Below are 27752 nucleotides of genomic sequence, written 5' to 3' on the forward strand. Positions count from 1 at the left end.
AGGGCACTGTGACAGGTGTGCATGAGGGCACTGTGAGAGGTGTTCAATAGGACACAGTGACAGGTGTGCATGTGGGCACGGTGAGAGGTGTGCATGAGGCAGCGTGACAGGTGCGCACCTGGCTGAGCCGTGGAATAAAGACTGACCTTGAAGAACAATTCTAACTTAAGCGGGTGAGAACAGCATGAGGAAAATGGGGTGTTTCGGAAGAGCAGCTTGAGCACACATGGACCTTGCCTGTGTGTGCCCTGGACGGACCTTCACTAAACCATGAGAAAATAACAGGCAAGTTTAGCCCGAGTGTGGGCTGTGCCCATGATGGAGCTCTGCTTCTGTGTGGAGCTCTGCCTCAGTTCCCTCAGCTTCTGGGGCTGACAGCCACCCTTGGGAAGCTTCTGGAGGCACGACGGGCCTGGGCATGGTGACTCGGGACCCCTCACCTCGCTGCATCCCTATGCTGTTCCAGGCGTGCGGGACCTGTGTCTGTGGGATCAAGGGACCCAATCGTGACATGACAGAGTTGAAGTCAGTCATGCACCAGCATCAGGAAAACACGTCTAAACGGGCCCAAACATGAAACTCAAAGACGAAATGTTACAGACTCAAGAAGCAGATGCTTCTTGAAGTTAAACCTATTGTGACCCTTTTAACATAGGCATTGAACTGTGGAAACTTCCAGGTAGGAACTTGCCCATTTTTGTTCACTTCGCCTGGCTCTCTAGAATATACAGCCTATGTGGATGAGCATGCCATATCCTTATTAATATGAGGTGGTCACAGTGCAGTGATCACTTCGAGAATAATCAGTGTTCATCAGAAAAAAGTACAAGACTTGCTTATCTTTGGGGGGGGGGGGCTACAGAGGAATGCAGAGCCTGGTAAGACGTGTATATACGTTGCTACTGGTTTTTGTGATACTGGAGATGGAATCATTTTCCTTTAAATAACGTGGTACATATCATAAAAGGGTGACCTAAGCCCCAGACTTCATAATCCCGAGGCTTTAATGTAACACTTAGCCGGACCACATCCTTGGCAAGCCCCAGTGCCCCACAGACCTGGGAGGGAGCTGTTGGCGCGGCACCACATGGGGCTTGAGGAGCCCCGGTGACCACGGGGCTGCGGGCCGCGTGCGGGGCTGCGGAGGGAAGTTGTGTAACGCAGGAACCCGACGCCCCGCTGAGCCAACGCAAACACTGGAATAGTTCATTTCAGCAGCTCAGGGACATGCGCTCTTCCGTTGAGACTTTCCCCTTTCAGAAGGAGAGAAAAGCGAACAAAAGCATTTAGAACTTGCCGGGTCTTTGTGGATCTCGGGCCCATGGGACACACGCCGCTCCCCTGGGGCTCATTTTGGTGGGTGTTGCCGATGCAAGTATACAGCGGAGTCCCCAGACCGTGTTTGTTTTTAGATGAATAATTCACTCGTTTCCTTGCCTGAGTTTTTCTCGTCGGAGCCACTGGCCTTTCAGATTAAATAAATATAATGTTTCAAAAGACTGGAGGCATGAATATTCATCAAGACCAAAACAGTGAACATAAATAAAAGCACTTTTATGTAACATTTACTTTTTTTTATGAGGACCTTACTTTGTAGATTTTTGTTTTGTGTGTTTTTTTTTTTTTTCTTCTGTACTTCTGAGATGATATTCCAAGTGATTTTCCAGGATACCGTTTCTTCCACAGCCTACCCGTTACTGAGGTGCCAATACTCGTTTTCAGCTTGCTCCGTTCAATAGTCCCCTTTCCATAAATAGAAATAAGGTAGTACTTGTTTATGGCGCAGTCCATGAGCCGTAGAGGCTACCTCGTAAGGTATCAGGCTCTCAATATCAAGTGTCTAAAAAACTGGAGGAATGCCAAGAGAAAAGTAAATAGAACAAAATAAAATATGGTTACGTACCCGGAGAAACATAGCTCCTTCATACACATAAAGTATGGCAGGATATTTGTAGGTGTTTTTATATATGCACCAGGGATTTAAAGGTTAAGAACATGCATGCCAACTGCTGGGAACACAAATAGTGAAGATCCATTTTTCCTGCTTCCTTTGGGGATGGAGGTAAGAGTAGAAGAACAGAAGGAAAAAGATAAACACCAATTCAGTCTGTGGTTATGTTTGCCCAAACTACTGTTTTAGAAGGAGCCAGTGCTATTGTATTTGATTGATTAACTCTGTTTTGGAGTTGTCGGGGTGTCTTATTTAAGTTATCCCTGAGTGTTGCTGTCTGTTTGATAAGCACTGGCTACCCCAGGTTGTAACTGTCTGTCTTTGAACATGACAGCATAGTACATGCTGATTTAATCGCAGTATACGATGTAATTTAAATCTGAATGGCAATGAGAGCGAAGTTACTCCAACCGCAGCAGGAAACTTAAATCTGGGATGCACTGTTCCTGACTGCCCCACAGCCATTTGCCGGGTTGGAGAGATGGGAGGCTCATCACTGGAAGATGGGGTTGCACCGTTCGGATCCCCTCAAAACCGGGGCCACTGAGACGTGAAAATGTCCATGGAGTCACTTGTGAAAGTCTGAGTTCAGAAAGGAGAAAGCTGTTTATCACCTTCAGAAAAAAATAATTTAAGAAAATCATCAAAGAGCACTTTATTTTCTCCTAATCATGTGAGGAGAGAGAATAAGTAGACATAGTCTAATAAATAATAAATATTATTTTGCCTGATGGCTTCCAAATGAACTTGCTCTTTTTTTTCTTTGCATTTGATGAGAAAAATCATTTTTAAGAAAAAGGACTCCTGGTGTTCACACAAGCTGTTTGGATAAGGCAGATGGTTTCTCAAGGTTCTTTTTATTTTGAATAACATGGAGCCCCATGCACTGAGGGGGCGCTCACCTGCTTCGTTAACCTTCAGGGATTATGGCAAAATAATGTTTACTTTTTTTTTTTTTAAAGCTTTAGCAGAAGATTATGGCTGTTTTTTATGCTGTCTTAGGACTTTGGCAAAATACTTAGCCCTTCAGCACGTTGATTTTTCCAGTTGTAAAATAAGAAAATACTTGCCAATAAATCTTGTTCGTAATGGGTATTGAGCTAGATAAAATGTCAGTTTTAGGTTGGATGGTCTTTCTGTATACTCAGGACATTTCTGGCAACACACCCACTCTTTCCCGTTTCTTCTGGTGTTTCTAAAGACCTTGTCATGCAACTTGTAGACGTTGGGAAGCCTGGACATTCTGGTAATCGTCTTAGAAGCGATACTTCCCTATTATATTGCCATGAGTTAACATTTTGCTGGAGCCCTCTAACAACTCCCAGGAGTCCCAAAGGAAATGACCTATATTTTAGGTCTTCATTACAGTAGCAAATCATTTCTGATATGAATTTTTGCATTACTCGGATTTCTGCTCTGAATGATGAATAGCAAGCAAGCCATAGATCCAAGTGGCTTCTGGAGTAATGACATAGTTCCTGTGTCACATTCATCAGTCTGCCAGTTGCTGAGTTTGTCTGGTCTCACAACCCTCCTGGACTAAACAGGTAGGTAGACTGCAGACTGCGGGTTTGGTCCAGGTCTGCTACGGGTGTCTTCAGTCAGACCTGTTTGAAAGGACATGTGTCTTTCTGGACCGTGGCCTTCTCATTGTGGAAGACCAGAACTCCAAGGAGGCTGGCAGAAATGTAAATCGAGGCCTCTTAAAGCCTCAGTTCTGAACTGGTTTGCTGTCAGCCTATAGTCCGTTGCTCGAAGGAAGTCACGTGGCCATGTTCAAAGTCAGTAAGCTAGGGAGGAGGTATCTCCACCTGCTGTCCTCCATGGCGAGGGCTAGAGACAAGGAAGAATTGCAGGTAGATAACCATATTGTACTCTTTCTGGCACATTAGGAAACTGTGCCTAACTGAGGGACATTAGGAATGCTTTGTGTTCTCATTTTTGCCTTGGCCAAGAAATCACTATCCAAAACAAGTCTTTACAGAATGTGATAGATGTTGGGGGTATAGCTCAGTGGTAGAGCATTTGACTGCAGAATGTGATAGATGCTCTGGAAACAGGAAAGGAAGGGGGAACACGATACTATTTTTTCAGGCCCAAGGGACACTTTCACAATGCAGAGAGTAGCCCACATTCAGACATAGTATTTGGATAATTACTGGTGGAAAGTTTTCCGATTTTTAACTCTAAACATACCAGACTTGCAGATGGACTCTGCCATCATCATGTGACTATGAGGGGAGCAGGGAAGGGGGTATGGGAAATAAATGAGCACGTTTGAGATTTGGCCTTCGATCCAAGTAATTTCAATGTCTTAAGAACAGGGCTTGTCTGTGTCTTCTCCATAATAGGTAATAAATTACCTTGTACAGTGAAAATAACTACTGGGGGATACATGCATATGAATGATGAGTGAAGAAGAGGAGATGACACATATAGGTAGATGGAGACCCAAAACCAAACAAAGAGTCAGGAGGAAAAGAAGGGACCGAGGGAAGGGAACCACATCAGTCACTACCCACCACTAAGTACTGCTCAGGGCTCAGAACAGACAGAGGGCTAGGGAGAGAACAAGCCGCCTTTGTTCCCTTAGGATATCAGGTTTTTACATCCTACTATTCTTTTTTTTTTCCCCAAGCTTTTTAAAATTTATGATCTACCTCCTACTTATTTTAAATGAAAAAAGGCACAGTGAGAGTCATTGTTTCTCCTCTGATTCCATCAGTCTCCCTAAGTCTGAATAACATTTCCGAAGAAGAATGAGTGGTACGTGGTGATTCATGATTTCATCAGTACTCTCTGCAGCCCAGGCTTTCCATCAAAGAGCATTATATGTAGCCTCTCACTTCAAAACATAACATTTAAAGAAATGTTTTCATATTCTGTACTGAGGGCGTTGATACTTGGGAAATCATCTTAGCTGAAGGTGACTGTAGAGGAAATGTAAACTCTTTTCTATTATCAAGTCCTCAAGGTGTCCTGAGTTTTATTCTAAATGATGGTCGTAAAGGATGTTTTGGAATAGTATGAGGTTAATTTCCAAGAATTTCTAGGGATTTTTTCATTATAAGAAAGGTAGGGCTCTACTTGAACTTTTCCAGTATCAAACAAGAGATACTACTTGATGACTCGAGTGGATAATTCAGATTTTGCCTGGGACACAAGAGAGGACATGGCAGAATGGGGTAGTGACCACACAGAGGAAGGTGTGGGGCATGCTCCAGGCTGTCAGTAATTATGGATCTGGTCCTTTTTGCTTATTTAGTAGAAATGATGCTGGAAATAAATATATTTTTTAAACCTGGTCCTTATTTTAAAATCCAATTCGTCTGGAGGCCTCAAGAAATAAAATCTAGTAACCAGGTCAAAGATGAGTAATTATTTGTCACAGTTCACTGTCTAATTGATGAATTCAGTAACTAGACTTGAAAGAGGCAGAGACGAATACATTTCCTTCATCTCGTGATCTATCTGGTTGGAGTGTTGGAAATTCCCTGCAGTGACCACCACCTTATGGAGAGTGACCGACCATTGAGCCCACGGATAGCCCTTCAGATCCATGTGGGCCCCACGCATATCACCTGGGAACAGGACTACAGTAGAGAGTCATCTCTAAACGCAAGGCAGGGCCCAAGAGTGTGTATTTCTAATGAGTTTTCAGGTGAGGTGGGGCCCAGGTGGAGCCCAGTGTACCCTACACTTAGGGTAGCAGACATCTTTGCTCTGCCCAGCAAAGGACAATTCAGGGATATTGTTGATCCAGGGATACCAGGAAGTGTAGAAGAAGCCTGTGTCTCTGACACCACTTGACAGGTCAGCCAAGACAAGTAATGAACTGGAGGGAACGGGGGAGATGGTGCATACACCCAGGCAGGTGTCATCAGGCACCTACAGGTTAGTGAATGCAGCGCACACCGTTGATGCTAAGAAGTGGCATTAATTTTCATTCCTTGTCTAAAATGGTTTGGGACTTCATTAAGATAAACAGCTTCTGCACAGTAAAGGAAACAGTCAACAAAACAAAGAAGCAACTCACGGAATGGGAGAAGATATTCACAAAGGACACTACAGACAAAGGGCTGATCTCCAAGATCTATAAAGAACTCCTCAAACTCAACACTCAAAAAACCTATGTTAAAAAATGGGCAGAAGACATGAACAGACACTTCTCCAAACAAGACATGCAAATAGCTAACAGACACATGAAAAAATGTTCATCATCATTAGCCATCAGGGAGATTCAAATCAAAACCACATTGAGATACCACATTTCACCAGTTAGAATGGCCAAAATTAACAAGGCAGGAAACAATGTGTGTTGGAGAGGATGTGGAAAAAGGGGAACCCTCTTACACTGTTGGTGGGAATGCACGTTGGTGCAGCTACTTTGGGAAACTGTGGAGATTCCTTAAGAAATTAAAAATAGAGCCTCCCTATGACCCTGCAATTGCACTACTGGGTATTTACCCCAAAGATACAGATGTAGTGAAAAGAAGGGCCATCTGTAACCCAATGTTCATAGCAGCAATGGCCACAATCACCAAATGGTAGAAAGAGCCAAGATGTCCTTCAACAGATGAATGGATAAAGAAGATGTGGTCCATATATACTATGGAATATTATGCCTCCATCAGAAAGGATGAATACCCAACTTTTGTATCAGCATAGATGAGACTGGAGGAGATTATGCTGAGTGAAATAAGTCAGGTAGAGAGAGTCAATTATCATATGGTTTCACTTACTCGTGGAGCATAAGGAATTACATGGAGGTAATTAGCAGAAGGAAAGGAAAAGTGAATTGGAGGAATCAGAGGGGGAGACGAACTATGAGAGACTGTGGACTCTGAGAGGCAAACTGAGGGTTTTGGAGGGGAGCGGGGTGGGATATGGGTGAGCCTGGTGGTGGGTATTAAGGAGGGCACGTATTGCATGGAGCACTGGCTGTGGTGCATCAACAATCTTGGAACACTGAAAAAATAAATTTTTAAAAATGGTTTTAATTATCAACAGCATTGTGTGTCTTTTAATGAAGAGTCTATAGCTGTGATGCTGTGCTCCTCTGTTATTCTTGTTACTGGTCGGGGCTTGAGTTAGCTGGAATGGAAATGGGTGTCATCCTGCGTGCAGCCATGTGGTGGTGGGAGTCACATGTGTCTGCAGAGCGCCCTTGATTTACACCTTACAGAGCAGATTGCATGTGTCATTGCATCTGAAATGTTTCATTCCTTCCTTCTGCAAATATTTGTTGAGGTCTTTTATGGGACAGGTACTGTTCTCAGTTGTAGGGAACCATCCATGCAGAGCCTTTGTCCCCATGGAGTCTACATTTTTTTTTTAAAAGATTTTATTTATTTATTTGACAGAGAGAGATCGCAAGTAGATGGAGAGGCAGGCAGAGAGAGAGAGAGAGAGGGAAGCAGGCACCCTGCTGAGCAGAGAGCCTGATGCGAGACTCGATCCCAGGACCCTGAGATCATGACCTGAGCCGAAGGCAGCGGCTTAATCCACTGAGCCACCCAGGCGCCCTGGAGTCTACATTTATATGGGAGAAGACAGAAAATAAGGATTAGAAAAACATAAAAGTAAGCATCCCAATTCCAATAATGTTATGAAGAATTTAAAGCAAGGTGATTAGCTAGAGAATGAATGGGGTATATTTTAGATAGGGGACCAGTGAATTCTCTCCGGGGAGGTAGTGTTTGAGTTTTGAACCCTAAATTGCAGGAAGAAGCCAGCCAAGGGAAGGTAATGGAAGAACACTTGGGGCAGAACAGAAAGTGCAAAGGCCCTAAGTTTCAAGGACCAGCGAGAGGGCCAGTATGGAGGGACTGTGGATGTGGGTGATGGAGTTGCTGAGATAGAAGATCAGAGGCACCAGCCAGACCAGACATGAGGAACTCTTACTAAGGGAGCATGATGGGGACTTTGCATATTTCCTCAGTGCTAGAGAAAGCTGATGGTAAGATATACATAGAGGGGGAGTGACATGGTCATTTTTGACATGTTAGAAGATCACTTTGGTTGCCATGACTTGTTAGCTCCATCATGTTTCATGATTATCATTCCTGTTTTGTGGGGCAAACATTAAAGGTCTTATTTTGTAGCAAATTTGATGTCTGTAATACAGTATTGCTACTCAGTGACAGTGCCTGCCATGCCTTGGGTACCCAGAACTTCTTCCACCCGCAAGTTTGTACCCTTTGACAAAGATCTCCCCCATTTACCACCATCTTACCCACGATTCTGCTGTTTGTACAAGTTTGGCTTTTTTAGATTCCCCATCTAAGTGATGTCATATGTATAAGTAAATCATCAGTGTCTTCTCTTTTGGACTTCTCTCATTTTGGCATAATGCCTTCATGGTCCATTCATGTTTTTGCAAAGGGCAGGATTTCTTTCTTTCTCATGGCTGAATAATATTCCATTTTTGGGGTATGTATATATACACACCTTATCTTTATCCATTCATCCATTGATGGACATTTAGGTTGTTTCCATATCTTGATATTATGAATAATACTGCAAAAAACTTGGAAGTTTCCAGTATCCTGTTTTCCTTTCTTGTGTTTATGTACCCAGAAGCATAACTATATTATTATATGTAAAAGTATGCCATCTACATGTTGTACACCTTAAGCTCACACAATGTTATGTGCAAATTATTTCTCAATTGTAGAAGAATCACTTTGACTTTTGCATGGAAAACTCACGCTAGGGGACACTGGTGTAGGGAGAGAAGGCATTCAGGATGATGTTGCAGGAATCCAAGATGATCATGTGAAGTGGACTAGAGTTGCAGCCACAGATGTAAAGGGACAGGTGGATTCAGGATGTCTTCTGGGCATCAAGAGAATGAGGAAGAGAAAACTAGTAAGAATAACTTCTAGGTATGGGGACTAGAGTTAATTAAATGAGATGGGAAAGAATATGAAGACAAGGGTTGGAGAGATCAAATATGTGTAATGAGAATTGTATCCACATACTTGAGTCCTGTTCTGATAAGCCAGAGTCTCTGTTATGCTTTCCCGTAAATAGTACTAATGACAGTTTGGCTCTCATGTTTGTGTAATCCACTATGGTGCACAAGCATGAAATTCAGAATTAGATCTTAGAACTGAGCCAGTAGACTCAGCCTACAGCCCCATGTGAAGTCTTGTGAGGCTTGAAGCCAGAGTGACTGAAAAGAGAATGGAACCTGAGAAAGCTCCAGAAGCATCTGGAAGCATCCATGACATGAGCGGGGCTGAGTTCTACCTGGGTCAGACGTCTAGACCTCCTTGTGGCACGGACTCAGGCTGTCCTCCCCTTGATTTGTTCTGGTGGAAAAGCCTCTCTCTTTGAGCTGGGGAGAGGTGGCTTCTCAGCTGACACAAGGGCTGAGGTATGGTGGGTTTAGTGGGATTTAGTGGTTCTGTCCGTGCACCTATACATGCCACATACACAGGGATTATACACATGTATGTGTGTGTATGTGTATGTGTTTCTCTATATGTGTATACACATACACATGTAAATATAGATACAGATGTGCAGGTGCACACCCCTCCCCACTGCGGTGACCTGGGAGAGAAAGAGGGGAAAGGGAAGGAAGACACACCTGAGAACGAGGGTAATCTTAGCCATAGAAGGCTGGACGTACATGGATGGCTTCACTAAACATCAGTATGACTGACAGTCCCCAGTTAAAGAAAAAACTGTTTACACAGTTGTGATATTTGCACTAAGAAATGTAATAGTGACTCAAAGTAATCCTTATACAAAGTATGATCAATGAACAAGATAAGAAAATGCTAATCTCAATGAAAAGCTAAATATCATTTTGCACATCAACACATCAACAAAAGGAAAGAGAGAGAGGCAAACCAAGGAACAGATTCTGAACTAGAGAGAACACACTGATGGTTCACAGATGGGAGGGGCCCGGCGGGATGGGTGAGACAGGTGATGGGGATGAAGGCGTGCACCTGTCGTGATGAGGATGGTTGGAAGTGCCAAGTCACTACCTTGTGCACCCGAAACTAATATTACCCTTTCTGTTAACTATACTGGAATTTGACTAAAAACTTAAAAAAATGTTAAAGCATATTTCTGGCTAAATATCTTTCTAGTTGTTTCCAGAAAAAAAGGTAAATGCTCCTAATTAGTAAGTGGTATAGATGTTCTCAAAGCCAGCAATCCTTTAAGATGGAAGTAACATTCAGAAAGAAAATTTTTATTCAAATGTAGGGTTTACTTACAGAATGCTCAATTAGATCACTATATTCAAGAATTCTCTCTTTTCCTTTGGCAATTTTTACTAAAACTTGGCATTTCTAGTTCTGAAACGCCAAGATACAATGTTAAAGGAACTACAATTCATGCTTTTTTCAAGAAGGTATAATTTCTCTGGTTTTAGTGAAATCTTTCTTTGAAAATTGAGCTACTACTTTAAACACTGCTATTTTTGATGTCTCAGAGATTTGTTGGAAAGAAGGGTGATTTGAGGAGCTCAGCTTCTGCTTATAAAATACTTACATTCACTGGAATGTTATTTCTCTTAACATTATTAGCATAAAAAATAGAAGATATTTCTCAGATGATGTATTTTCAACAGAAGCATGGTGATTTACATGAGTAATCCTGATTATCTTGCTGATTATGCTTGCTTATGCCTTCTCGGGGAGATTGGAATAGACAACAGAGCTTCATGCTGACATTAGAGCTGGGGTACAATTTGGAAGGAAAAACTAGGCGCTCCATCTTTCAGCTACTGTTGGCATGTCTGGGGACATTCCATTTGCCATTGAACTCTGAGACAAATGGGAGCCACACAGTGAAGCCACAGACTTCACACCAGGAACCTGGGCCGTGAGAGATCAGATTTACGTGGAGTCTAGTTAGGACCATTTCTGTCTATCCTACCCTTGCTTAAGTAAGTCTTCTCCATGTTTGCAGTGATTTTCTGTTTAAAAAAGGGGGAAAATCGTGTTTATGACATATTTCTGATTCATAAACTAAACAATTTGATGTTGCGGATGCTTAGTCTTTGTCCCGCATGTGGGAATGGAGCATGAAATGGAAAGTGCACAGAAAGTGCTTGAGATCTAAATTCTGGTCTTACAGTGTAGCCTTGACACTGCGTTTTGATTTGTGCCTCCTAGAAGAGCAGAATTACTTCAAAGTGTGACCATGAGCAGAGACCTCTGTTCAGAGAGGGAGCCAGGCAGGGGGTTATGGGCAGAGCGCCCAGGAACAAGCATCCCTTCCAGGACTCCAGAAACAGCCGTGAAGCCTGGATCATGGAGAAGAAGTGAGTGGACCCTGTAGAGGGGAGATGGCCTCAGGAGGCCACATCCTAGGACAGGGGGCCATTGCCAGGACCTGGGAGTGTACCCTGAATGAAATGGGGGGGGCAGCTGGAAAGCGTTGTTGGAGAATGATACAAATTTGTATCTGAAGTAGGTCCAGAAAGAGGTGAGATTTCAAGAGGCCAAGAAGAGGAAGGAGGACATCCTGAGAATGGGGAGTGGCAGACGTGGAGTGGAAGGCCCCACACTCCCGGGGATGCACCCCAGGCTCACAGACATGGCAGGGTAGGGTGTGGGTTTGCATGGAGAGTCCAGTCTGGGGAGCGTCCTGACCTCTAGGCTGTGCGGTTTTGACTTTATTCTGTGACCATGAGAACCCTTGAAGAGAAGAGTTCTGACCCACGGGGTAAGCCAGAGGAAATGTTCTCCAAGGAAGGAACTAATTGAACCTGTGCACTCAAAATCATGATTCTAGCAGCTGTGTGTTGGCTGGATTAGGGAAAGGGGAATGTTGCAGAAAGGGAGATCCGTGAGAATATTGCCACGGCTGGATAAGGGGCTCCTGCCTTGCCATGAACAATCACCAGTAAGGAAATGCTAAGTACTCTGGTGCATCCATTACTAATGGAATATTTTGTAATCGGTAAAAAAGTAAATCATATATATTCATATCTATAGACTTGGAAGGATGCCCATCATGTATAATTCAGTGATAAAAAGCAAATTGCAGAGTAATGCATATAAAGGCATCTAATTTATCCATCAGTAAAACCGTGTGTGTGCGTGCGTGAGAGAGAGAGACAGAGCAAGTGAGCTTGGTATCAGTCAGGACCACATAAGCTGTGCTTGAGGTCCTAGGGGCTTACTGCCATAAAGGATTATGACTCATTCAAATGAACACAGGTCCACGTGGGTCAGCTGCGGGAATCTGCCTCTCGCTGGAGACCATGTCTGAGAGAACCCCCTGTGTCATGTTTCCATGATTGCCAGAGAGGGGGAGGGGGTTTGGTAAGTTGTGCACTAATTTCCACCCACAAGACCCCTATGACTTCTTTCCACACTGCATTTGGCAAAGCCAGTCAGATGTCCTCATCTGATTTAGAAGAAAATGCTCAATGCTTTCTAGAAGTAAGAAAGTTAGAAATATTTGGTAATGAGAATGGGGCCGAGTAGGCAAGAACAAAGAAGGCTGTATACTCTGGTTCCCTTTCTGGGGAACGGGGAGAAGAAGAAGTGACAGAAAAATATGGAAGCATATTTCTTAACATATGGAAAAGTAAGGAGCCAGCCTAGTGGAAGTAAGTGTGGAGAGGAGCAGACAAACAGACACAGTTCGCTGGAGTCCTAAAGTAAGAAGACGCTGCTTTTGAGCGTGGATGGGAAGAATCGTCAAAGGTGATGCATAAAGGTTTGCACCTGGGTTGTTGGGGCATGAAGACCTCATGGGTAGAATTGCCTTAGCCTGTGAGAGGAATGGGTTTAAGAACATAGAAGCTCTTCTTTTGTTCGAAAGTTATGGAGCAGGGGCCCCTAGGCAGCTCAGTTGGTTGGGCGTCTGACTCTATTTCCGCTCAGGTCATGAGCTCAGGGTCGTGAGTTCAAGCCCCACATCAGGCTCTTCACTCAGTGGGGAGCCTGCTTGAGATTCTTTCTCCTTCTCGCTTTCCCTTCCGCACCCCACACTCTAAAATAAGTAAAAATCTTAAAAAAAAATGATGGGCTTGAGGTTCAAGTAGACTGGTGGGAAGATGTATAGGTCTTGCAAAAGGCAAATGGTGGGCTAAGTTAAGAGAAACCCTTCAGATGGTTTTATTGGGAGGAGTACTGCCGCTTCAGATACTGTGCCAATCCAGGTTTCTGCACAGGGTCTCCATCATCCGATCAGTGGTTCCTCTTTCTTCAGCCTCTGGACAGAGGTACCTTCAAGGGGAATCAGTCATGGGAATGTCCCCATGGTAACATGGAAACCCAAGTGCCTGCATTCGCCTTTTTGGAGCTTTTAACCCACACATTCTTTAGATGTGCCAAATCCATTTTGGTTTTACATATGGCGCTATTTGAAGTTGCTTTGGAAAGAAGGCTAAAAAAAAAATAAATAAGTGGAGCCCTCTGGGAGTCATAAGAAGTGAAGACTATTCCCCTGTGGGACTTGAAACCACACTTGACTTTCTTCTTTCCTGTCCAGCCTGTGGGCCCCCCGGGCGCCCCGAGCTGAGCTCCTGAAATGCTACCACTAAAATTCAAAACTTGATTTAATACAACTTGCTTAATTGACCTTTAAAAAATTCATTTTGTCATCTAAAAATGAACATTTAGCAGGAGCAACTGTATTTGGAAAACAGAATGTCTCTTCTCCATTTGGTTACTGCAGATAAGCCCTCCACGTGCTTCCTTTTCAAAGCTCAAAATGTCTGTGGAAGTGTATATTAATTGAAATAATGTGAGAGCTTTAGAGCTGTCCAAAATTAAGCTGTTCCGAAGTTATGATAATTTTCAAAGAACTGCGACAGGTTTTGCATTAGAAGAAAAATGTGTAGTTGTAAAAGAGAGACTCTTTGTTGTAATTGTAAATTCTGATACCTGAAAATATTCCTTTAATGCCTCTTGGAGGATAAAGGATCTTGCCTTAATGTTGTGTCTAAAAACGAGTGTCTTAATTGAAAATATTTGGTGGCTCTTAGGGATTCCAGAGTCAATTTATTTTTCTCAGTAAACCATGACAATGTAATGGTTGTTTTTCTCATTCCTAAAAGCAACTTTTTCTCTAGTTTCATGGCTGTCAATCAAGGTGATCTTAACCCCTGGGAGATGTGTGACAGTGTCTGGAGATGTTTTCAGCAGTCGGCACAACTTTGAAGAGGGGAATGCCAATGGTGTCTACTGGGGAAAGGCCAGAGATGTTTCCACACCTCCTACACTACACAGGGCAGTGTCCATCCCAAAGAACTGTCTAGCCCCCAGTGTCAACAGCGTTGAGTTGGAGAAACCCTGCTTCCCAGAATCTGTACCCCTTTTCAGCATTCAAGAAATGAAACATCTGTTTTAGCTCCTAATGGGCCAGTATTTAATATAGCTGTCTTCTCTGATAATTTTGCTAAATGTTCATTATTCTATGTTATTTTTTACCAAAACCCACACTGTAAACACAAACCGAAAGTTAAATGTATAGAAATAAAGGGAATATGAGTCTATCTTTGAAACGTGAGCTGTTTTGTAATGATGATTAAAAATTGGCCCTGGGGCACCTGGGTGGCTCAGTGGGTTAAGCGTCTGCCTTCGGCTCAGGTCATGATCCCAGGGTCCTGGGGTCAAGCCCCGGATCAGGCTCCCTGCTCAGCAGAGAGCCTGCTTTCCCTCTCTCTCTGCCTATGTCTCTGCCTACTTGTGTTCTCTCTCTCTCTGTCAAATAAATAAATAAAATCTTAAAAAAAAAAATTGGTCCTGCTTGCTCAAAGAATCCAATATTGGAGCCAAGACATTGGGCACTTTCTGTGGTTGTCTTGGCAGGAGGGAAGATGCTTGCTGTCTTTCCATGTCAGTCTTGTAAAAGTGGTTCGTGGGCACTTGTGTCTTCTGTTAGGCCTTCAGCTTCGTGAAATTTCCATCAAGGGAGAGAAATATTGCCAACTTGTTACTGAGAACATGTGAAGAATTAAACCCATGGATTCCTGTTTGGGCTTTGACACTGGCTACTTGGGAACTATTGGCCAAGTTCCCCATTTCTCTGGGTCAGCGATACCACTTTTGGAGAACAGGAGGCAGTGAACAGCCCCCGCTTAGAGCTCTTATAAAGACTAGATGAGATCACACATCCGAGAACGGGGAAGGGACCTGTATGCAGAGGGCCCCCATAAATGTATGTCCTAGTTCTTATCAGTTTTTAATTCTAATTTGGGGTTCTAAGAACTCATTCTGTATATTATCTTCTTGGGAAGATGGAGGGAGGGGACCTCCCCCATCTGCCCATGCATGTAGATTGGCACCTGGCTCAGAAAACTTCCTCCCAAGAGTTGCCCAGTTTCTTTCTATCTATCTAGGTGTTTTGGCACAAAAACTATCTAACATAATTTTTTCCCATCCCATCTATAGAATAGAAATAGAATACTAAATAACAATACTTGACTAAAAAACATCTTCATAATCTTTTTAAAGAGGTAAAATTAAAAAAAAAAATACATATTTACCAGAAAAACAGTATGGCCATGGTGATCCTGTTGCCTTTGTGTTTTGACCTGAGGTCCCTCACAACTAGACTGAATTGGGAGGAGATGGGCGTGAAACGGTTGGTCCATGCCCAACCTAGGCTCCCCAAAGAGGATTCCTAGATGCATTTTCCCACTCCTGGCGGGATTCTCTTTGGCTGTCATTCTGAGACCCCTGAACTTGCAGGATCTTAGAGAAGAGGATGTGGAGACCACACCCCATTGTCTTGCTAGAGTGGGGCTGGGTACCCTTTCTCTCAGGCAACATCAGCTGTGAAGCAATGGCTGAGCCACGTGACCGTCCCTTCCCCAAGCCGTCAAGTGCCTGAGATCCAGGATTCTGCCTCCGTCCTCCACCTCCAGGACCTCACTGATTCCTCCGAGAAGTTCCATACATGCTCCTCTAATTAGCCGGTGCTTGGTTGGAGTCCCCTAGAGAAAAGAAAGGAGCATGTTTGGGAGATCCAAATTTCCTTTTAGGTCATGCCCCCTGATCTTTCATATGCTCTTTTGTCTGTGATGGATGTACGCATAGAGCTTGCACAGTGAAATGATGACTATAACTTGTAATACATGGTGCGGACCCCCATGTCTATGCAAGAGGGGGAATGAGCATGAGCCTGGTGTCCTTCCAGACCTCACTCTCTTCAGATCCACCAGGGCAGGGCCCACATCCTCCTTGTGAACACATATCTTGGCTCACCGCAGAACACCTGGCATGGTGTCTCCACGTCCTTCCAGCTGTGCTAGGATTTGGGGTTCCTTGGGAAGCACGGATCACTCTAATGTGGGATGAGCTCTTCCCTTCACTTCTCTTCTTGAGTGAAGAGCTGTGTGGCAGAGCTCGCCAGATGCTACTCTTCTATTCCCCTGACCTCTGCTTTCTTCCCACTTGGTTTATCACCTTTTCATCCTTCTCCATGTTCTTCCATCTCTGCTGCTTTTGTGATGAAAGTGGCCTGTTTTATTACCTACTAAACCATTTTACTTTCCATTCCAAAACTTTCTCTGGGTTTTCATATTGATTTTTTTCTTTAATCGCAGTGACATTCAGGTAACATAAATTAAACATTTTAAAGGAAAAACTGGGTGGCATTTAGTACATTCATGGTGGTGTGCTACCAACACTTGCATCTAGCTCCAGAAAGCTTGTCATCACCCAAGAGGGAACTCTGGTCCTATCGGTAGTTACTTCCCAGTTCCCCTTTATAGCCCCTGCCAACCTCCACTTTGCTTTCTATCTCTGTAGATTTATTTATTCTCAGTAGCTCACAGAAATGCAACCTTGTGGTAGGGGGCCTTCTGCCCTAGCTGCATTCACTTAGCATAATGTTTCTGAGGTTCCTCTGGGTGAAAACATGTATCCGTACTTCCTTTCTCCAGCTGACGTGTACTCCCCTGCCTGCGTGTGCCCTAGGCTGCTTATCCCTTCCTCCACTGGTGGACATTCGTGTTGTTAACCCCTTTTACTTACTGTGAATACTGGTCTTAGGAACATGTGTGCGTATGCATTGTTTGAGCACCTGATTTCAGTTGGTTAGGGCAGAGACTTGAGAAAGGAGTCGCTGGGTCATATGGTAACTGTGTGTTTCACTTTTTGAGAAACTGTCAAACTGTTCAGTTTCCTAACAGCTGAACCATCCCTAAGCTGTTTCATTTTGTTTGTTACATGGCCTCTGAGTCTCTACTTTCCCTAGCTCCCCTGGACAGCACCTGTCCATCTTCCGCGGGTCTCAGGAAACAGTTGGAGACAGAACTCAGGAATCCAGACGTGTGTGCTGCAGCGAGGAGACTAAACCTGGGGTGTTTAGGACCCTCCTTGCATCCAGATCCCGAAAGTGTGCAGTTACCTAATGTCTGCAGTGGTTTGGGTCTCAAACCTGGAAATCCCCACATTTTGAAAAAGAACGATTTTTCTTCCTCACCGTGTTAGTCCTTCCTTGTAATCCCTTGGGTTTAACATGTCTTGTTTTATCATAATCCTGCTTTCTGAATGGGTACAGTTCACAGTGTCTGCTGCAGCCTTTAATGGGAAGGAGAGGGGAAGCCCTGGGGAATGGGGACTCTCTGTGACTCTCACTATTCTTTTCCTGTAGGTATCATTCTTCCTCTTCATCATCTTCGTGGTGTACACCATGCTGCCCTTCAACATGAGAGATGCCATCATCGCCAGTGTGCTCACCTCCTCCTCCCACACCATCGTGCTGAGCGTCTGCCTCTCTGCGACCCCGGGGGCCAAGGAGCACCTGGTCTGGCAGGTGGGTGCGCCTCACTTCTGCTCGCCCTCACCACCCCACCCTGCGTGCTGGGGGGCTGTGTGCTGGTTCAGGGTGCTACTGTCCGTACCTGGCAGGGGCTTTCGCTCTGCTTTCTGATGTGGACTCTAGTGTTTCTAGTGGGCAGCCGGCCACACCCGCATCCATCCGCGGACGTAACACTGAGCAATCAGCGCCAGTGAAAATGAGGAATGGTGCTTCCGTTTTGCTCATTACTGAGCCGGTGGTATGATTGTGAGCTCACAAGCTATTCTGACTATTTTAGCACTTTTATTTTTAGAGTGAAAATAACTTGCACAATTAAATTCGTAAGTCTCCCCCACTTCTCTCTACCTTCCTCTGCGAAACCCCTTCTTTACAGAGGAGAAACGATTGCTCCATTTTCTCATTTTCTGGCAGGTCCATGGGCATGATAAAGGTCTTTAAAATGCCACGACAGCAAATTTAGCTTTCCTAATAAATGGCATTTCAAAGAAGCCGTTGTACTTAATTAGTCTAGGTCATTTAGAAAGCAATTTGATTTCCTGCTGTGTACACCCGTACCCTCATCTGTATGCGGGGGTCACTGGTTTGAAGTTATTCCTGAGTTCCTTTTTTCACCTGGAACAGGTATATTTAATTTTGCTCGATTAGACTCAGACATTTAAGAAACTCAGCTGCGGTGTAAAAACGCCACAGGCGCTGACAAAATTGGTGAATGAACAGCACTGCCATAGGAAGGGGAATTTCAGACCTGGGTCAGGTAGCCCGGGGTGTGGTCTGAGAACGCAGTTTGTGGTTCAGTTGAGGGAATGTCTTATTTGGAATCTTGAAATGGAACTGGAGGCTTATCCTTGGGTGTCTAGTAATCCCCCTGAGTTGGAAAGCTTTCTAGGGATCCCTTTTCTCAACATTCCTCTCCTGGATCTCCTAACACAGCTTTCAGGAAGCCGGGCGTTTGTGAGATGCCCTTTGCTGGCTCTGCAGGATCCTGAGAGCCATGGCCCAGATGGCGCCGTGCAGTGCGGGTCACGCACTTCCACGCGGTGCACCGTGGGGTGCACAGGAGCGGGCTCGGATGGGGAGGCCAGCCGCATCCTTGCGTGCATCCCCAGTGGCCTTCCCTGTGGCCGAGCAGAGTAGCCTGCAGCCCCGGGGACTCAGAGGGAGACTGGTCAGGAACGAATCAAATGGAAGTAGGAGGGTGGTGGTTTATGAAGAGAAGAAACGGTGCAGCTGTGCCTGGGGGCAGGTGGGGAACGTGTTCCTTCCTGCAAGAGCCCCGAGCTGGCTTTGCTGCGGTCTGCGGGATGGTAGAGCTACCTTGAAGCTCATCCTTGAAGGCGGGCACATTTCTCTTTTCTCTAGTAAATTCGCTTTGCCACTCTTGCGGTTACGGGCCTGGGGGGTGGGTCTGTTTTTGCTGGAGGCAGGAGTGGGTGAGCTGCTCCGCCAGCTGGCGAAGATCACAGGGGAAGCCCTCGCTCGCGGGTGCCGGGGCGCTCGAGCGCGTTTTCCGGGCTTAGCCACCTTCCTGGTTTTAGGCTCTCCTGGAAGACATCCCTTGAACTTGTTGTACTTGTCTCTTCTGCCCCTTCATGAATAACTAGTGTCTGCAGGACAGGTGCAATAGAAAAGAAAAATCTGGGAAATGAGGATTAAGGTACATGCCTGTCAGGATGATAAATGGGGTTAAAAAAAAAGTGTGTGGGAGGGGATAAGTGCTTTGTAAAGACCCTGGTTTTTTTCTAGGTCATTACATACTGTAGTGAGTTTGTTTTTTTTTTTTTAAGGCATTTTTAGTTTCTTCCATTAGTTAAGAAAATTGGGAAAGAATGCAGTCTTAAATATTTAATTGCTCAATTTTCAAAACACACAAAGGAAAATAATTCTTATCAGTGGCCAGCCAGGGATGGGATAATTCTGGAATGGCCGAAAGAAGATGAGTTTTCCATTTCAAATTATTTCATAGAAGAACAACACGAAAGGAGCAGAACAATGGAATGTCAGTGTTTCTTTGCTTCAGAAGTAATTTCATAGTGATTCCGAGATACAGGAAAGGCGGGAGATGCTGATAGATTTAAAATGGAAGGTCCACTGGTAAATGTCAGAGTCATGAGGAAAAGCTCTCTAATACCACGGTCAGGTGTAGGACATACAGCCTACAAGTAGCACTGGCTTGTAATGTGAGAAGAACACTTCCCTGAGTTCTGTTTTGTTTTATTTTATTTTATTTTATAAAGAGAGAGACAGGGATTGAGAGCCCGAGCGGGGGAGGAGGGGCAGAGGGAGAGGGAGAGAGAGAATCTTAAGCAGGCTTCATACCAGGACGGAGCTAAGTACAGGGCTTCCTCTCACAGCCCTGAGATCATGACCGGAGCTGAAATGAAGAATCAGATGCTTAACAGACCGAACTACCTGGACCCCCACTGAGTTCTGTTTATGAACCTTGTGCCTAAATTAGAATACTGCCGACTAAGTGGTTATATGTCTGCAGTATGATTGTTTAAAGCAAAGTTACAACAAATGAAAGGCTGGTTTCCTGTAAAGAGGTTTGCCTATGGGTGATGGTCGGTATTACCCTGCCTTCCAAGCCATCCACAAAGGAACGCATTTTATTTAGCATGGGTCCGTATTAAGAATATTTGTTTCCCTTTATTTCCTGAACATTGGCAATCCATCCATAGCTTGTATGTTTCTTTCTTAACCAAAACGCTGACATCACAGAACACCCTCTTCCCTTCCGTGTTGATTAACAGAGTTCATTATTCCCAGAAAACTTATTTTCCCAGCATTGACTTGAAGTGGAATTCAGCCTCAGGCTATGCTATATCACTGAACTGAGGAAATTTAGTTAAAAACTGAAAATCGTGAATGGTAATTTCTAACGCATTTAAACATGAAGTATAATCCCTACCAGCTTTTTTAACTTGTATTTTGACACAATCACAAACCTACCAATAAGTTCCAAATCTACTATATTTTTTTTTTCCCTAATATGTTGAAAGATGAGTTGCCAATCCGACGTTCCCTCACCCCTAAATGCTTCAGGCTGCATTTCCTACACACCATTCTACTTAACCGTAATGCAGCTGACAAAACTGGGAAATTCACATCACTTTGCTCTGCCATTCAGACTCCTCCAGGTTCCCCAATAACGTCCTTTACGGAAAAGAACCTGGATCAGAATCCTGCAATGTCGCGGCGGGCTCTCAAGCCCCTTGGGTCTCCTTCAGTCTGGAGCAACTCCTTAATCTTCCCTTGGCTTTCAAGGTCTTAACGCTTTTGAAGGTTACAGACGTTATTTTGTCAGATGTCCTCCGATCTGAGTCTGACTTTTCCTCACAAATAGATTCGGGCTGTGCCTCTCCGGCAGGAGTCGTGGAAGTGACGCTGTTCCCGTCGTGTCCTGTCAGGGCCTCATTGTTTATGCTGGTTATCAGTGCGACAGTGCTGTCTGCCAGACTTTCCCACTTGGGGATTTCTCTTTGTTACTAAGAAATAGTTTGTGGAGAGGTACTTTGAAACCAGGCAATATCCCATTTTATTTACTTGTTGGTATCTCTACCGTCTGTTTGTCTGTTCCACACAGTGGCTTCTCAGCCGTGGCCATCACTGTTTATTTTGATGCCTGTGTGGCCTCCGACTTGTTCCATGGATGCTCCTTCAGGCTGGCCTCTCTACCTTTTGTGATGTGTCCCCCTCACTCTTGGAACACTTCCTTGCTCTCTGACACAACAAGATGTTCCAGGTTCATCTCCTGCTTTCCCTGTCCTGGCCCTGAAATCCACCATCTGCCCAGGGAGCCCTGGGTCTCTTTCATGAAGAACGGCACTTCCGAGCAAGATCTGGGCTTCAGGTCTTTCCATTCCCACTGGGGTGTCAGTACTCCAAGCAAAGAATGCACGCATCTACACCTACATCTAACATCTGTCCTTCCATATTAAACACCATGACTTCACGCTGCTGTTTCTAACCCGCCGAGGATTCCATGCCAGTTTTCTCCCTTTCTACTGTGAATCTTTGGCTAATAGTTAAAACAACGTAGTTCTCATGATCCTTAATGTATTAACTTACTGGATCAATCCCAGTATGTAACCAGTCTCCTCTCTCAGTTCCCACCCCTACCGCCACACAGGTGTCTTCTCACTTAGCCCAAATTCCCTTCCCCTCACACATATCCCTCTTCCCTGGTTCAGACTCTGACACTCCATACATGTGAGGTCCCCTCCCCGAGCTGGGGCACTGTCCTCTATGTTCTCCCCATGGTAGACACTCCTGGGACCCAGCCTGGCTTTATCACTTTGGATGAGTTTGGCTTCCCTGGTCCCCTATAGGTGCAGATGTCTCTCGCTCTGCCCGACGGCTGAGGACCGAGTTATTCAGGAGAGAAGGAAGGGTGTCTGGGTGGTTCAGTCGGTTGGTGTCCGACTCTTCAGTTCAGGTCATGATCTCAGGGTGGTAAGGTCAAGCTCTGTTCAGGCTCCATGCTGCATAGAGAGTCTGCTTAAGGTTCCCTCTGCCCCTCGCCCTCTGCCCCTCCCCCGCTGCTCACACACTTGCAGTCTCTCTCTCCCTCCACCCAAGGAAATTAAATATCAGGGCGTCTGGCTGGCTCAGTTGGTTAAGCAACTGCCTTCGGCTCAGGTCACAATCCTGGAGTCCTGGGATCAAATCCCACCTCGGGCTGCCTGCTGAGTGGGAAGTCTGCTTCTCCCTCTGACCCTCTCCCTTCTCATGCTCTCTCTCACTCTCGTTCTCTCTCAAATAAATAAATAAAATCTTAAAAAAAAAGAAATTAAATAAATAACTAAATAAAATTAAAATGTTCCATTCGGGAGGGAAGAAAAAGGACAAGAAGGGCATGAGGAGAGGATGGGACAAGGAAATGGAAGAGAAGGAACACATTTTGAGCAGAGTTTACTGGTAGAAGAGGAAGAGATCCTTCTGAGCTGCTTTCTGTGATCTCTTTGTCCTAGTCTCTCAGCGTTTCTTATAATTCCTTCATTGTTGTTTTCTTTTTTTTTCCTCGTTTTATTTTTTTAATTTTTTTATTTTTTTAAATTTCTTTTCAGCGTAACAGTATTCATTGTTTTTGCAGCACACCCAGTGCTCCACGCAATACGTGCCCTCCTTAATACCCACCAACAGGCTCCCCCAACCTCCCACCCCCTGCCCCTTCAAAACCCTCAGATTGTTTTTCAGAGTCCATAGTCTCTCATGGTTCACCTCCCCTTCCAATCTCCCTCAACTCCCTTCTCCTCATCTTTGTTTTCTTAACTGGGTTCCAAAGGACAGTTTTTCTTGAATCTGGGACAATCCTTAAATATCAGGAAACTTAAAGAAGAGCAGCTTTATGTGTTCTGAGTAAGAAGAATGTATTTTTATTTTTTAAAGATTTATTTACTCTAGAGAGAAGAGAGGGGCAGAGGGAGAGGGAGAAAATCTCAAGAAGACTTGCTGCTGAGCGAGGAGCCCGGCACAGGGCTGCATCTCACAGCCCTGAGGTCATGACCTGAGCCGAAATCTAGAGTTGGATGCTTAACCGACTGAGCCACCAGTCACCTGACTGAGAAGAATGTATCATTATTTACCAATCCTGAATTTCGTGTGAGCACCGAAAGTCCTTAGCAATTCGTGGTTACCTAGAAAACAAGAAGTTTCTTCGCATCAGTAGGCTAGCATGCATGTGACTCTGAGAGCAGCAAGGAGTCCTTTTTGTTTATGGCTATATTGAGGCAGAGGGAGACTGAGGTTAGGGAAAGAGCCTGAAACCTCCCCACTCATGCTGTGGTGTTGCCTCCTGCCTGAGCCCGGGGTGAGGGTGACACTCAGCTCTGACACACAACTGGGAGGCTGAGCAGGAACCTCACCTCCCAGATGAGGGCAGGTGGTCCATTGCTCAGGAGACGTGGTCCAGTGTGCAAGCTGTACATCCTAGATGCACCTGTTGTCTGCTTTGTCTGTTTGCCCGACAGCCCCCCTCCAGCAGGAGGCTGAACCGCCCTCAAGGAGTTGTCAAATGGCCCTGCTTATATATCACAATTATGTTTTCTACTTGAAACTTACTTACTTTCCTTATATTTTCATTTCCCTAGTTCTCATACCACATTCTGGCTTTTCATGTCATGCCTCTTATTTTCCCATGAAACAAGGAGGACCTTGAATGTGGACTGACGAACATAAGCCAGTTATATGGGAATCCATATTCATTAAAGGAGATAAGCTAAGGACTGCTTGTGGATTTTCTAGTGGGGTTACTCATATTTCTGATAAATGTTACAGGATTCTTTTATGCAGTGGATACTTTGGTGTATTTATGATACAATTTGAAAAACAATTTTAGTTTGGACCTAAAATGGAAAACAAAACCTGTCATCTATGGCAAGAGTGTAATCAGTATTCATGCCGCTTTGTTACGTAACCAATTCCTCTTCAGCATAATTCAGGAGCTGTCTATTAGAGTCTGGAATTAAATTGCATTTAGGATCTAATCTGAGAAGCTCAAAAGGAAAACAGCAGGTTACCAGCTGCCCAGGCTCCTGCTCTGGAGGAGACTAACGGTGGAGAATTTGGATCTCCCTTGCTACTGTTCTGTCTCTGGAAAAGTGGAGGATGTTAATATTTTCTACAAAAGGGAAGAAAGGAGACTGTATCACTCTTCATTTCATCTGCATCTAACTATCAATTGAGTATGATCCATATCTCGTTTTAGCAAGCTATCACTTATGGGTCCTAAAGGCACTGTGATTTGGAAGGAGTCAGAGTAAGCAAGGAAAGGAGGTAAAAATAGGAAAGTGATGGGACTGAATCCACATTCTTCTCTCCTTGTTCCCTCCTTGTCCTTCCCCCAGCCCCACAGAAATCCCTACCTCTCCTTTAAGTGGCAGGAGCTTCACACCATCATCCCACCAGAGAGAGTTTGGTGGAATGAGTGAACAACAACACAATTCACACTTTCCTGCAGGGCATCCTATCACTTTAAAAACACTCTGGCACTTTCTAGAATGAAACTGCAAGATTGCTCAACAGAGAACTTCCTGTTAAAATTAATCATTTTACTGTGATGGTGGGATGAGACCTAGGTTTGTTTTTCAACATTAGGCTGTTTTGAGGAGGGTATAGAAGGAAGAGAGATAAAGGGAAACCCTATTATACCATGAGTTTTGTGTTGGATATTTGATTAAAGGAGCAGGAAAACAGAAGGATTTCTTGAAAAAGGAACAAATGCTGTTTTTTTTCCCCCTTTAGCTATCTGTATCCATTCTCCTGGATTCCGTCATCGGAGCTCTGTGCACTCTGTTCATTCAAAGCACAGGATTCATATCAAATATGATACATCACAGATCTACATACAGGTTGATTGAGTAGCACACTCATTGATTGTTATCTTGGTGGGTGGTTTTCCTCATGTGTTTTCCAACCCAGGCAACCGTGTTCCACTGTATACAAAGATTGGAGGCTCTGTCCATTCCAAATGTTTACTGTTGAAGATAATTTGTGAAAGGTACTGATAGTAATTATTTATTAATCCATTGGTAATTGCTCTTTAAAACCCCTAGAAGACAATAAGAAAATCAGCACCCTTAGGGTGAGTCACACAGGACTCCTTTTATTTGCAGGATGAATGATGGATCTGCTGACTTACATGAACTTGAGAGAAAAATATATCTACAGCTTGACTTGAGCAAGAATTACATCATGGTTCTAAGGGATCTCTTTAAAAAGTAGACTGAAACCCAGTGATTTGGTGGAGTGGCGAGAGGATGTACACATAGTCACCGGGAGATAGGGCTGGAGATGTTTGTAGTTATTTGTTAAGGCAGCAAACATGATTAAATGAGTAATAAATGAAAAGGAGTTACCTGGGCCAGGTGCATGGCTAGTGGTCAGAACGATCAGGTAGTAATAATAACGATGGCTTGGTGATACACCTACAGCATTTTGAGTATGTTTGTGGAGTGCATCAGACTGGGCAGGCTGGGAACAGAGAGGAGACATACTTTCTGTTTTTATGACAGTAATCACAGCATTGCATCTGGGAGAATAGCATGCATTAATTTTTGCCTCTCCTCAGAGATGTGGGATCTTGCTCACCAGACACTGGGTTAATCATTTTTGATGTCCTTCTCAAGCAGCTCATGAGTGTTTTGACATGGCAGGTGTGCAGGGTGGTGGACAGAGCAAGAGCTTTGGCCTCAGATGGACTCAGAATTCTATTGCTCCCACTTCATAGCTGTGTGTGGTGAACATGGAGGTTCACCAGAGACCCCTCAAAAAAAAAAAAAGACTTGCTGTCCACCTCCTGGGGGCATCGTTGGCAACCCTGACTTTCAGTCCTCAGACTCTTTAAGGCTGTCTCAGCTGCACAGAGCTGCCAACTCAAGGTTATGTCTTTTCAAGGGTGGCCTCCATCCATGACTGTTTGAGGTAGGCACATGGACTCTATCCAGTCTGGACCGCCACAGGGCAATGCTGATGGCCATGTCCACCCTGGAGTTGCTGTGGGTTTCTCTAAAGTTGTCAGGCCTACATCACAGTTCAGTTTCTGCCTCTGCTTAGTTTTCAGATTTCTTCCTTCCCTACAGCCATTGATCCAAAGGCCACTCCCTAGTAAACACTGAGCTCTGTCTGAGAATGTGCTCCAGACCAGCCTGCAACACTGCATGAACTTGGGCTGATTCTTCAGTTTACTGTTTTCTCTACTGTAAAATGGCAGCAGTAACACGGACTTCCCTGGACAGTTGCTGGCCTTGGTGCTGATTTAGTGAGCTAGCACGTCTGGAGAGCCAGTCATCAAGCAGGGCTGGTACTTACCCGTCAATAAATGGTAGACAAGAACAGCCACAGTGATGTATTTTGCTAAGTTTAAATGACTTTTACAGAAATTAAGAGTGATGGGACATAAAAATATTTTGGGAAATGTGTCAATAAGCAAAGTCCCAAATGGCCTGTGGAGTTGAGTCAGGCAAGAGTTGGATTGTACATGAGCAAGCCCCTCAGAACACAGGTCTGGCCTGGTTGACCATCCCATCCTGTGCCCACTCAGACTCAAGGCAGTGAGCATCATCTTGCTCCAGCAGCTCTTGTTCAAGAGGAACTAGAAGTCCCTCCACTAATGAGTGGAGTTTGAAGTTTTGCTAATGCTGGAAGATCTGAGCTCTGTAGGTTAATGGAATACCTGGTTTTGAAAACCACTGACACAAAGCTCATCCCTTGTCAAGAGTGAGAGGGAGAATTACAAGAGGAGGCATTTATAGGGTCACTTTGAACAGGACATCTTGGATGTCTGTGCCATCGTTTCTCTGGAATGTCATGTTCTCTGGAGAAGCCTGCACTTGTTCCCCAGCCAACCTTGGGGATTGCACTTTGTCCCAGTCAGACCAGCCGTGGGGTATAGGGTGGTATATGGTGGTATAGGGTGGATCTGGCCATCTCGTGTGTCTGTGGTCAGAGGAACATGTACTCATACAGCTCTGCGTCTTCGTTTTCCTTGTGCCCCCTCCAACTGAGATACTGTATTGGTTTCCCAGGGCAGCTGTAACAAATTACCACCAACTTGGGTGCTAAAAACAACAGCACTTTCTAAACTATGAAATGTATTCTCTCACAGAAGTCAAAACCAAGGTTTTGGCAGAGTTGGTTCCCTCTAGAGGCTCTGAGGGAGAATGCATTTACGCCTTTCTCTAGTTTCTGGCTGTTGCTAGCCTTTCTCGGCATGGTGTGGGGCTTCGAAATTCCACTCTGTGTGTCCATCTTCAAATTGCCTTCTTCCCTTTTTGTCTCTGCATCTCCTCCCCTTCTGTCTCTTACAGAGACACTGGTCATTGTCTTTAGAGCCCTACTGAATCCAGGATGAGCTCACACAACATTCTTAAAGTGATTACATCTGCTAAGACCCTTATTTCAAAAGTCATATTCTGAGGTTCCCAGTGGGGGAGATTTGGGGGCTTCTGTCCAGCCCACTAGAGATATCAGCATCCACAACTGGACTGCAGCTCCACTCCACTCCTGTCACAGACTGGTGAAGACCTTCCATGTAGGTAGTCTCCGAGCC

The 27752-nt window shown here is 44.6% G+C and overlaps 1 protein-coding gene across 2 annotated transcripts in view; it reads left to right on the top strand.

Annotated features, from left to right (window-relative positions):
- Window positions 1-27752, top strand: part of ADCY2 (adenylate cyclase 2) — a 422161-nt gene that overhangs the window by 106865 nt on the left and 287544 nt on the right. For both annotated transcript variants that reach the window (XR_007127384.1, XM_047729460.1), the window contains exon 3: window positions 17537-17698. Coding sequence is in view for 1 of the 2 variants with exons in the window: in XM_047729460.1 (XP_047585416.1) it covers window positions 17537-17698 (162 nt within the window). In the remaining variant the exon portion in view is untranslated. The remainder of the gene's footprint in view (window positions 1-17536; window positions 17699-27752) is intronic.

The sequence above is a fragment of the Lutra lutra genome, chromosome 5, assembly GCF_902655055.1.
Source record: "Lutra lutra chromosome 5, mLutLut1.2, whole genome shotgun sequence".
In the NCBI taxonomy this organism is placed as follows: Eukaryota; Metazoa; Chordata; class Mammalia; order Carnivora; family Mustelidae; genus Lutra; species Lutra lutra.